Source organism: Eurytemora carolleeae, unplaced genomic scaffold, assembly GCF_000591075.1.
Source record: "Eurytemora carolleeae unplaced genomic scaffold, Eaff_2.0 scaffold322, whole genome shotgun sequence".
NCBI lineage: Eukaryota > Metazoa > Arthropoda > Copepoda > Calanoida > Temoridae > Eurytemora > Eurytemora carolleeae.
This window is the reverse complement of record NW_019396223.1, coordinates 182,641-194,582: the sequence shown is the minus strand read 5'-3', so window position 1 is coordinate 194,582 and position 11,942 is coordinate 182,641. Positions and strand designations below refer to the sequence as shown.

Sequence of the window (11,942 nt, the reverse complement as noted above, 5' to 3'; positions counted from 1 at the left end):
CAGGGATCTTTTTAAGTTAGAGCTTTAAAAATAAAAAAATGTTATGAGGTTGGTTGACATGTCCGTAACTTTTAAAAACACTTAATCCATTTCTTTTTTTTGTCTGCGATTAAGTTAATTCCTTTTAAATATCTGTAAAGGTGCGACCAATCAAAAGTGACATTTGCTGTCAGCCAATTAGAAATCGTGAATTTATAAGTCCGTCAAAACAGCTGACTCACATTTTCACTGATTAAGCACTTCAAGTTAGAGAAGGGCACGTTCGACATTTTTTCATTTAGTTCGTTCGAATTCATTGTTCATGAACGACCCATTTCCTAAGTTTTTTTCTTTCAATCGTTTAAAAAATAAAGCTTTTGTTCTTTTATAACATAAACACGTTCATTTTCCATCTGGTTCGTTCGTTTTCTCCCTGAATGATCGTTCAGTTAAATTGTTCCTTCAATAAAATCGTTCGTTCAGTTAAAAACGATTGTTCTTTTTCCAACCAAAAACGTTGTTTTTTTTCCCAAATCTGTTTGAAAATTCGTTCGTTCAGTAATAAACGATATTTTTGTCAAGTTCGTTTATTTTAAAAACTTCAAGTTTAAAGTGTCTGCTACAGGCAATTTGGATTAGCGCTATCACCCTCCTGCCCTTTAATGTCGAACATTCATATAAATCATATGAATTCTTCAATTTGAATTTTCGAAAATTCCTGATGAATGTTTTCAAAAGTAACACTCGGATCAAATCAAATAAAAAATATTATGAAATATTAACTATAAACAAATGCATCGAATTGAATTCTTCTTTATAGGTTGCAATATCTGGATAAATCATTTACAATCTGAGTGGAATAATCTGAGTGGAATACTACAACTCTGTGAATTTAAATTGACAATACACTCTTTGGTAAAACCATTTTCTCCATAAAGACGCAACAGATAGAAATTAAGTTTTGTAGAAATCAATATCGAATTCAATTCGATATATTCCTAGATACCCCCTTTCCGTTTTCGCGAATACTCCCTTTAATAGGTCAAATTTTGGTCGAAAGTAATAGGTTGATAGAAAAAGGACCTAGCTGTTAAATCAAGGTGAAACAGCTCCCAAAAAAGCTCTCCAACCAAATAATATTGAACAAATTTTGTTAATGCTTTTTATTATCGCAGAAAATTAGTAAAAAGCTTATACTCTTTATATTGAGGTATAATGGGTCTTAGCAATAAATATTTTATAATAAGTTTTAAATATGAGTATATAAACATGTATGGCATGCTAAAACTTTTCAAAAATAAAGTCTTATCAATATATTTTCCCGTGGTTTTTTTAAAAATATATTTTCAAAACGTCCCCAGAAGGCCAATTGAAAAGAAAAGTTATACTAATGACATGTATTTAAAGTTATCGGGGAGGGGGGGGGGGGTGAAGGGAGCGAATCATCCCCCACCCCGCTTTCTTTTAACAAACATTAGACAAAAAAACCTATCAGATAGGGTTCCAATGTTGATTATCAAGGAAAAAGGATTTATTTTACCAATTATCGAAGATGAGGGTCTTTAGTGAGTTAATCAATTTCTAAGAAAAAGAAAAAGTGTCCTTCTGCCAGATTGTTTTTTTTTTGTCTCCAAACTATATTAAGACGAAATAGATGATTATTTTTAACAGACAAAACTTTTCAGAAAAATTTTAGGATTTTTTTTATGATTATAATCAATTGTTTATTAAATTCATGTGAACAAAAAAGATATTTGAGAGTTTTCACAAAAACAAGAAGTGTTGCCATGAATTAATTGGCAGTAATTTTTAAAATGCAATCTATATCAAAACTATTTTTCTCTTAAAGGGACTGTAATTTCAAGTGTCCCTTTAATTGTAGAGTAGCTGTATCTTTTAAATCTTTCCCTGAGCAATGATGACGGAGACATCTTTTTTTTTAGCTCATAAATCAGTGAGTGTCGGTCAACTCGAATGTGCAGTTTACACTTCATGTCAGTGCACTCTCAAGTTATATTTGCAATTAACTGCGTCCCTTTTATTTTTGAATTTTCTATTTAATTACAGATATGGGCGTGGTGTCATCTGTGTCTCGATCACGGGAATGTAGGTAAATATATATAAGCAGATATCTCACAAATTGTCGTCAATTACATTTGGTATTTGTAAAATAACCAGCTAGAAAGGTTTTCCTTGATATGAATGACAAATAAAAAATTAAAAGTTTTAAAACAACGTTCTTTAGACAAAAATAAATGCAAACAATTGAAGAATGAGATAAGAAAAATGAACACAAAGAAACTGAGTTTAAGCCACAAACTCTAATTTTATATTCCCTATGTCTCTGCAGACTCTCGTAGCCTTTAGATATTTCAAACTGTAAATTCCATAGATAAAGATAGATCGCATAAGACGACATTTTTCATCTTGAAAGATATAAATGTATGCAGAGATGCTTTAAAGATATTCCTATTATATAGATTAACTAGGTCGGTTGTGAACATTAGCTGTTCTCATGTCATTGAGTACTTGTAGTGTACATGAGTTCTGTAGAGAGAAATTTAAGTTAGTATAGTCCTTCTCATGTCCTTCTTCAGTGAAATATTGTTGTTCAAATAGTTCCATTCCCGGAGTTGTTTTACACTTATTCTATGAAATCCATTAAAACACCAAACCACCCCGCTTATCATTGAATTACACTTTGACTCCTAGAAGTACGAGTTCGTGGACTGTACAATTCTTGGTGATTTTGCGTGCATAAGCTATCTATGTTTATTTGTTTATCTATGGTAAATTCTTTTGGAGCAAATAATATAAGTTTGAAATATTAAAGTTTTACTAATCAGATTGCAAAGATATAGGAATCAGAAAATTTTAATTTGTGGCAAAAACTCAATTCCTTTTTGTCGTGAATTTTTAAAAACAAATTCCGAGGAAAAAGTATTGTAGCGGTAAATTTTTGTTTTCAATCAATTAATTTCTAAAGATTAAACAAATTATTTTAAAGCACATTTTATGATATAGTACAGATTACAGTAAAATAAAAAATAACAATATAAATTTTTGAATGGAAAAGAAGCTCAGTGTGAAATCCTGTTTTTTATTGGTTATCTTATATTAATGTTTTAACTAACTATTAACGAAGAAAAAAAAGATTAGAGCGATTTTCATTGTAATTCAGAGCGTCATTAAAGGGGCCTTAAACGCAGCGCTCGACCTTCTAGCCATTTCTAGCAGCAGCGCTCTGCCCTTTAGCTATTTTTTGATGCAGCGCTCGACCTTCTAGCCATTTCTAGCAGCAGCGCTCGGCCCTTTAGCTATTTCTTGATGCAGCACTCGACCTTCTAGCCATTTCTAGCAGCAGCAATCGGCCCTTCAGATATTTCTTGATGCAGCGCTCGACCTTCTAGCCATTTCTAAAAGCTGCGCTCGGCCCTTAAGCTATTTCTTTATGCAGCACTCGACCCCTAAAGCCTAAGAACTTATGATCTATGTCAACTCAGATAATAATTTGTAGATGGATAATATATCCTATACAGTAATATTCGTATTGGCAATAGCGTAAATGCTATACAGAGAAAATTGTTAACTAAGTTGTAATTAGTAACATTTCCTTGGATGGTATAATGAACACTGAAAAGTCTCTTCAATTTTATTATTTAGTTTCCGACAAGGCAAGGATGAAAAGATATTTGAAAACGGAAACAAAAGAAGTTTGTCAAATAACGAGAAGAAGGGAGGGAAAAGAGAAGGAGGAGGCGGAGGAGGAAGACGAGGTGGAGGGAAGAGAGACGAATGGGTGGATAAAAGTATTCATTGCGGAATGACGCATAGAGTTGATACATTTTTTCCAAGCAGTAGACTTCCTAGAGGTTAGTAAACTTCCAAGAGGTTAGTAAATTTCCAAGAGGTTAGTAAACTTCCAAGAGGTTAGTAAACTTCCTAAAGGTTAGTAAACTTCCCAGAGGTTAGTAAACCTCCAAGAGGTTAGTAAACTTCCAAGAGGTTAGTAAACTTCCAAGAGGTAAGTAAACTTCCAAGAGGTTAGAAAACTTCCAAGAGGTTTAAAAATTTCCAAGAGGTTAGAAAATTTCCAAGAGGTTAATAAACTTCCAAGAGGTTAGTTATAGACTTCCTAGAGATTAGTAACCTTCTTAGAGATTAGTAATCTTCCTAGAGGATAGTAGACTTCCTAATAATGGTTAGTGGACTTCCTAGTGATTAGTAGACTTCCTAGAGGTTAGTAGACTTCCTAGAGGTTAGTAGACTTCCTAGAGGTTAGTAAACTTCCTAGAGGTAAGAAGACTTCCTAGAGATTAGTAAACTTCCTAGAGGTTAGAAGACTTCCTATAGGTTAGTAAACTTCCTAGAGGTTAATAGACTTCCTATAGGTAAGTAGACTTCCTAGAGATTAGTAGACTACCTAGAGGTTAGAAGACTTCCTATAGGTTAGTAAACTTCCTAGAGATTAGTAGACTTCCTAGAGGTTTGTAAACTTCCTATAAGGTTAGAAAACTTCCTAGAGGTGATTATACTTCCTAGAGATTAGTAAACATCCTAGAGGTTAGTATACTTCCTAGAGAATAGTAAACATCCTAGAGGTTAGTATACTTCCTAGAGATTAGTAAACATCCTAGAGGTTAGTATACGTCCTACAGATTAGTAAACATCTTAGAGGTTAGTATACTTCCTAGAGATTAGTAAACATCCTAGAGGTTAGTATACGTCCTACAGATTAGTAAACATCTTAGAGGTTAGTATACTTCCTAGAGATTAGTAAACATCTTAAAGGTTAGTATATACTTCCTAGAGATTAGTAGATTTAGGTAAGTACTTCGTAGAGATTTTAAAGAAAAGAAAGATATTTGGTGGAGTTTTTAAAATTTAAAAAACTTTATTATTCTAGGATCCCAGTTTACTAGCGCATATTCAGATTTTAACAAGGAGAAAAGCGAAGGAAAATTCTACGTTTTTATCATTACAATTTACAATTGTGTGTATGTATATTTCTAATATTGAAGATAAGAGGCGCAACTGGAATATTTTACAAGGGGGGGGGGGGTACTTTTCATTTGAGAAAAAGGAAGCGGGAAACATTCGATTTTTTTTGACTAAAACTTCCACTTTCTCACTCTCTTCCCTTCCTGGGGAAACTAGTTGCACCCTTTTTTAAAATCACAAAAATAAATAGAAAATATGATAAAACTGTTGAATTATGGGTTAAAGGAAACCTAACTGTTATATCTGAAGTGACCTGCCGGGATTCTGAACCCAACCAATGTAAATATATTTTTATATCTTTACAAAATACCATGTCTTCGTTAAAAGAATTTATACAGAGGAAGATTTGTATTTTCTGTATCTATGTTCACATTAAAAAGGATAATGAACGAGTACCGTTGTGAATTGTCCTTGCAGCACTTGAGAATAACTTGGCACACATTCTCAGCCATGAATAAATCAATTTCCAAAATCTTCAAAACATCTTTATTGCTTCCCTCCAATAAGACCTATAATGCAATATTACAGATACGACTTTATAATCTCGTAGTTCGTCTCGACAAAAAAAAACACCTCACACTATATTATAATAGTAATCCTAGTTTTACGGAATAGACAAAAAGGTTTTTTTCCAGAATATGTAATTTGAATCAAATCAAAACTTAAACAAAGCTAGCACATAAAGTGCAGAGCATAGCTTAGATTTTGCATCAATTAACTGATAGAAGATCAATCCTTATATCTTTACTCATCATGATTATTGGACTACAATGAATCAAATTATTTTTTTATATTTTGTTTATTTCAGATTCATCACAGCAACTGGAGTGCACAAATCACGTAAATTATCTTTAAAAACATTTTTAAAAATTTTTATTTCTAAACTTGACTAAATATCTCAATTAAAATAAATGAAATATAACCGGTCACAAAAACTTACAGAATAATAAAGGGTTACCCTAAAGTATAAGTTTGGTGTGTGGTTTTCTTCTATATATAAATTTGGCTTGTCTGTTTTTTTTTTTTTTGTATCCAATAAACGTCAAAACGGCTGAACCGGTCGGGCCCAAATTTTTTGTGGGACATCACGTGACCACAGGGAAGGTTTATGAATGATCAAAATTTCAAATAGTTGTCTCCATCAAAATTTGATCTTCATTAAATTTTTTAAAATTTTGAAAATCCACGAAATTTTTTTGTGAAAATCCGCGAATTATTTTTGTTATGTTTTACGATGTACACAAAGAGAACATGTTCACAATTAATTTAGAAGATGGGCACGAAGCGCCCTCTAAGGCTAGTTAAAATAATTTTTTAAAGTTACCGAAAATTAATATAAAAGTGGTAAAAACTAAATAATACTATTCGAAATAAAGATGGTGATAGTTTTTTTTGGTCTGAATATGAATGTGCAAAAAATTTAAAAAAAAACATTTTAAAAGAGTAAAAAAAGATAAAACTTTACTAATGTTTAAATTGTTTAGTATGAAGGGAATCCTGTCCTCTACCTTTCAAACAATCCTAGATTCGAGGAGTACAGCGGAGGTACAGTACAATACTAAGCAGTACAATGAAATACTAAACAGTTCAGTACAATAATATGCAGTACAATGAAATACTAAACAGTACAATAAAATACTGTACAGTACAGTACAGTACAATAGTATACAGTACACTACTGTACAGTAAACTACTTTACAGTAAACTACTTTACAGTACACTACTATACAGTACAGTACAAAACTATACAGTTTAGTACCATCCTTTACTGCAGTACAATACACTACTTTACAGTACATTACAATACTAATACAGTACAGTATAGACTAGTTAAGTACAGAACAATACTATGCAGTACAGTACAATACTATACAGTACAGTACAGACTAGCTAAGTACAGTACAATACTATACAGAATATTACAGAACTTCAAATCAACACAGGACAGCACAGGACCGACAGCACAGCACAGGACACGACAAGCGGAACAGTACATTAAAACACAGTACAGTACATACAGCACATTACAGGGCAGTCCAGGGCAGCATACACGATCAAAAACTTTTTTGGAAATCTAATTTTGAGCTTGTGGTATTTTATCTAATTAACTAACTTATCTTAAATTGTGTACCAGGGCCAGTAGCACCCTTCATCTGCTCACCTTCCACTAACCGGAGAACACTTCAGGTAACATCATAGAATAAACATTTTAAAGACATCAAGGCCAGATTCATAGAATAAGTATATTACAGGCATGGCAGAAATACATAAAGCCATAGAATATGTAATTAAAGACATTGCATTGAAGCACTGAGTCTAGCTTTTATAATGAATAAATGACAAAATGCGCAAGAGCGCTCCAATGAAGGTAAATGTCGTCTTTTTGCAAGCAAAACTCTAAATCCTCGTACGACGTCACTGATACTTTAATAAGATCTTCGAATTTTACAAATATTGATTGGGCTAACTAGTGTGAGACTAAGAAATGTAATTTTAATTCAAGTTTTCAATTTATGAGTTTGCTTATGTCTAGTGAGTCGCACAATTTATTATTCCTTAAATTAAGCCGTGACGTCATATGAGGCTTTACAGTGTCCATTGCTATAAAGGTCGTCTTTACCTATACTGGAGCGTATCCATAATATCTAACCTTATTTTACAACCTTGGTTCTAATTCTAGAATCCAACCAGCCTTGCAGACCTTCGTTGTATTGACTCAGCAGAATTCTCGGTTCTTATTCCTGCAAATCCATTAGGAATAATTCATGATTAGATTATCTGAATATTCGCAATATTTTGCAAGAATTTTTGCAAAATAACAGTTAATAATTTGATTTAATCTGCACAATGTAGGTATTAAAGAAATTGTTCACAAAAACATAAATGGGAAAAGGAAAGAAGCAGAAGTAGGTTCCGCTCTCAACATAGAATTAAATATTTGTTTTGCTAAACTGGTATTTACTGGTATTCCATTTGGAAATGAAAATGTTTAAAATTTAGTTTTTTAAATGTTGCTTAATACACTTAATAAAAGTAACCGCTGAATTACGACAAATTGTTTAATTCCGTTATATTATCCATTGTATCTTAATCAAGAAATGCAGAAGTCACTTTGGTAGAGAAATCTAAAATGAAAATAAATCAGTTTTCAAAATAGAAACATGTTTTTAAATCTAATGTTTACTTTCTCAGACGTAGCTTTAAAATGTACTGTTTCAATGTAAACCTTGAAATTAGACGTCCCTAAAGAATGAAATGAAGCAATAAAGACACAGATGTAAGATTTTTAAGTTTAAACACTTAGACTTGCAGTCTAATCGGCCTTATCTATATTTATATATTAATTAATATATTAAGGAGGAAGGATACCCCTGATCGACCTGATCTATATATATATATTAATTAATATATTATTAAGGAGAAAGGATACCCCCCCCCCGATCTATATTTATATATATTAATGAATTAAGAAGACCCCCCTGATCTATATCCTTCTATAGAACAAATCTCTTCGCTCATATATACAAGGCTACCCACAAAGGATAAGACTGTGAAGACGACCGAAAACTCTTTAAATATGACAAGGTTAACTTAAGTTTTTATTTTTAAGTGCACTCTTTTATTAGCTTATTTATTAGTTCGACAAAGAAAGAAACAAGTTTACCGTCGCAGGGAATCAGGAAGACAAGGCAAAGGACAGTACAGTACAGTACAGTACAGTACAGTACAGTACAGTACAGTACAGTACAGTACAGTACAGTACAGTACAGTACAGTACAGTACCAAGTCCGTACAATCGTCTCTTAAGTCTCATCTCTCTCATCCTTTGTAGGTAATGTGTACACTCGGGTAACATAGGTTTAAAAAATAAAAAATATCTATATTTTCAATCGAATTTTTATTCAAAACTAATTTTTTTATATTTTTTATAGTTTTCAATCGAATTTTTGTTCAAAAATAATTTGTTTTTAAAATTCGATTTTATAATTTCACGGGTAACGTCGAGAACTTAAGCTATTTACAAATTAATGATTTTATGGAGGAGGGATACCCCCTGATCTATATATTTATATATTAATTAATGAATTAAGGAGGAGGGATACCCCCTGATCTATATATTTATATATTAATTAATGAATTAAGGAGGAGGGATACCCCCATGGCAGAAGACCAATATCAGCTCATCATTATCAGACGATGAAAAGGTGACAGATTTCAGTAAATAATTGTTAACAAGTTAGAACAGTGAGAAAGAGAAAACTGTAGAAATAATAAAAAGACATTTACATTAACAAATAGTGCAGTGTAAACAGACCCAGTGTACTTATGAAGTGATTATATCAGTAAAACGGTTTCCTTTCTAACAACATCAAATACACTTAATTAAAATAAATCAAATCAAACTAAGTCCTCTAGATTAAGATAAGAGAAGAAACTAAGCACTGTAGATTAAAAAAGGATAAGAAAATAAGTACTGTAGATTAAGAAAGGAAAAGAAACTAAGTACTGCAGATAAAGAAAGGAAAATAAACTAAGTACTGTAGATTAAGAAAGGAAAAGAAACTAAGTACTGCAGATTAAGAAAAAAAAGAAACTAAGTACTGTAGATTAAGAAAGGAAAAGAAACTAAGTACTGTAGATTAAGAAAGGAAAAGAAACTAAGTACTGTAGATAAAGAAAGGAAAATAAACTAAGTACTATAGATTAAGAAAGGAAAAGAAACTAAGCATTGTAAATTAAGAAAGGAAAATAAACTAAGTACTGTAGATTAAGAAAGTAAAATAAACTAAGTACTGAAAATTAAGAAAGGAAAAGAAACTAAGCACTGTAGATTAAGAAAGGAAAATAAACTAAGTACTGTAAGAAACTAAGTACTGTAGATTAAGAAAGGAAAAGAAACTAAGTACTATAGATTAAGAAAGGAGAAGAAACTAAGTACTGTAGATTAAGAAAGGAAAAGACACTAAGTACTGCAGATTAAGAAAGGAAAAGAAACTAAGTACTGTAGATTAAGAAAGGAAAGGAAACTAAGTACTGTAGATTAAGAATAAGCACTGTAGAAAATATTAAGTATCGTGAAAACAATGTTTATTCTAGGTTGTGTCAATCTACTATACTGAACCACAAAACAATAAAAAGTAAGATTAAAGACGCAATGCTCTCATTAGTTTTCTAAATGTAATTTGTTTTAGTTCCAGAGAAAGGGAACGAATCAAGAACAGCCTCAGTTGTATTTAAACACCATCCTTGACGCTTAAAACGAAACATAGCTCTATTTCTAGCAATATCAAAGAACAAGAAAAAAAACTCCGCTAAATTCATTTTAACTTGAATTCTTTTCATTTTTGATCACACAACTTAAATCTTTTACCTTTAATTATGTTTACGTAAACTTGTTTGAAAGTAGCTCAAAAACGCCAACATTGAAACATAAACAAAACTGTAAAAAGCAGAAAAATTTAGACGTATTTTCATGCCTACCCTTATCTGGAAAATTATATGTACTTTTTGTTAATTCGTGTCAAATAACCAATTATGTGATGTACTGTAAAATGAACAGTTTAATAATGTTCTGTTTTAAAAGTTTATCTGACTAATCGTTGACTTACAAGGCTACCGTCCTACAGTGATACCGGAACACTCTGGAATACTAAGACGACTTTGAGAATCAAGTTTTAACTCTAACAAGTTCAATTACCATGAAAAACAGCAATGTCGTCTTCTAAGACGACCTGAGGCTTTTTAATTCTAAAGATCTGTGTGGTACTTCAGCGGCCAAAAAATAAAGTCTTTTTTCATATATCAAATTATTTGACAAAGTAAGAAAAAAGTTTACAGCTAGAAGGAACCATTAATTTAAGAAAAATATTTACATAAGTTCTGAACAGTGTCACTGAAGTAGGGTTTCTAGCGAAAAGGGAAAATAGTTTCGCGAAAAAAAATGTCCGCCGAATAATCCGGTTTTTTTGCATTTCGTTCGCTCGCGAAAAATGCGTCGCTTTATCCGCTAGAATCTGTTTAGCGAAAAAAAGCGATTTCGCAAACATTTTTGGGAAAACAAATGTAAAAATTTTGCGAAAAAATAAGGGAGAAAGATTTTTTTGCGCTATTAATTGGTGCAGCTACAAATTTCACAAAAAGTATATTGGAGAAATTTTGCAGTTTTTGCCCGCATACGAGCTCCTAAATTGGTAATATGACCGCCTCAAATTTGTCACTTGCATGCCACATATTATCTTTATTTTGTCTTCGGGCAGCCATAATAAATGGTTTCAAAAAAAGAAAGTGTCCAACCCTACCACAACAATAACAAAAAAAGATAAGCAGAAAATAAAATTTTCAAGATAATAAAAATATATTTAAACATAATGTAAGAAAACTAAAATAAATGATATTTACAATGATTAATAGGCCCGTGTGTTAGCAGGTCCAAATGGCCGAACTGAATTTTGCCCATATCCATCCTTCGCTCTGTCTTCCAGATACGGATTGTACTCAGACCAGGGAAATGATTGAAAAACAGAACTTGGACTTGAATAGGGTATAACCGGGCCCTGATATTGACTGGAATGGCCACTATAAGGTCCTGGTGGACCAGCATACTGGACTTGACGGTATGAACTAGTATCAGGGAGGTTGGGACTACTAAAAGGATATTTGGGACTAGAATTAGGGCTTTTGAGACTAGTATCGGGGCGGTGAGGACTATTATAAAAGTTGTTAGGACTAGTATATGAGATGAAGGGATTAGAAGGACTGGGTTGAGCTGAATATGGACTAGGTGAGCTGGTAAACTGGGGAGGTATGGGTCTGATCAAATCTTGACTGTTAATGAACTCATGAACCTTCAAGGCATTACCCGTCTCACAATCCCTGCAAAACAGTAGATTTTAGGGATTGTCTTTTATATTTATTTAAATATAAAATAGACCAACGAATTTATGGAACTCGAGAGAAGAATA

General features: G+C 32.1%; 1 protein-coding gene across 1 annotated transcript; it reads left to right on the top strand.

Annotated features, from left to right (window-relative positions):
* The first annotated feature begins 73 nt into the window (after positions 1 to 73).
* LOC111698590 (uncharacterized) lies at positions 74 to 10,780 on the top strand. The gene is made up of 12 exons (XM_023468956.1): positions 74 to 894; positions 2,047 to 2,089; positions 3,643 to 3,851; positions 4,886 to 4,936; positions 5,206 to 5,259; positions 5,789 to 5,820; positions 6,465 to 6,525; positions 7,115 to 7,167; positions 7,661 to 7,736; positions 9,124 to 9,185; positions 10,078 to 10,118; positions 10,173 to 10,780. The coding sequence occupies exons 2-12, from the start codon at positions 2,049 to 2,051 to the stop codon at positions 10,216 to 10,218; spliced, it is 726 nt and encodes a 241-aa protein (XP_023324724.1). The 5' UTR covers positions 74 to 894; positions 2,047 to 2,048; the 3' UTR covers positions 10,219 to 10,780.
* Positions 10,781 to 11,942: the final 1,162 nt, after the last annotated feature.

Bases quoted from the DNA above. Each gene is read 5' to 3' on its own strand.
- LOC111698590 (XM_023468956.1), top strand. From the start codon at position 2,049: ATGGGCGTGGTGTCATCTGTGTCTCGATCACGGGAATGTAG. The intron at 2,090-3,642 runs GTAAATATATAT...TTTATTATTTAG, and splicing joins TCTCGATCACGGGAATGTAG to TTTCCGACAAGGCAAGGATG. The intron at 5,260-5,788 runs GTAAATATATTT...TGTTTATTTCAG, and splicing joins GGATTCTGAACCCAACCAAT to ATTCATCACAGCAACTGGAG.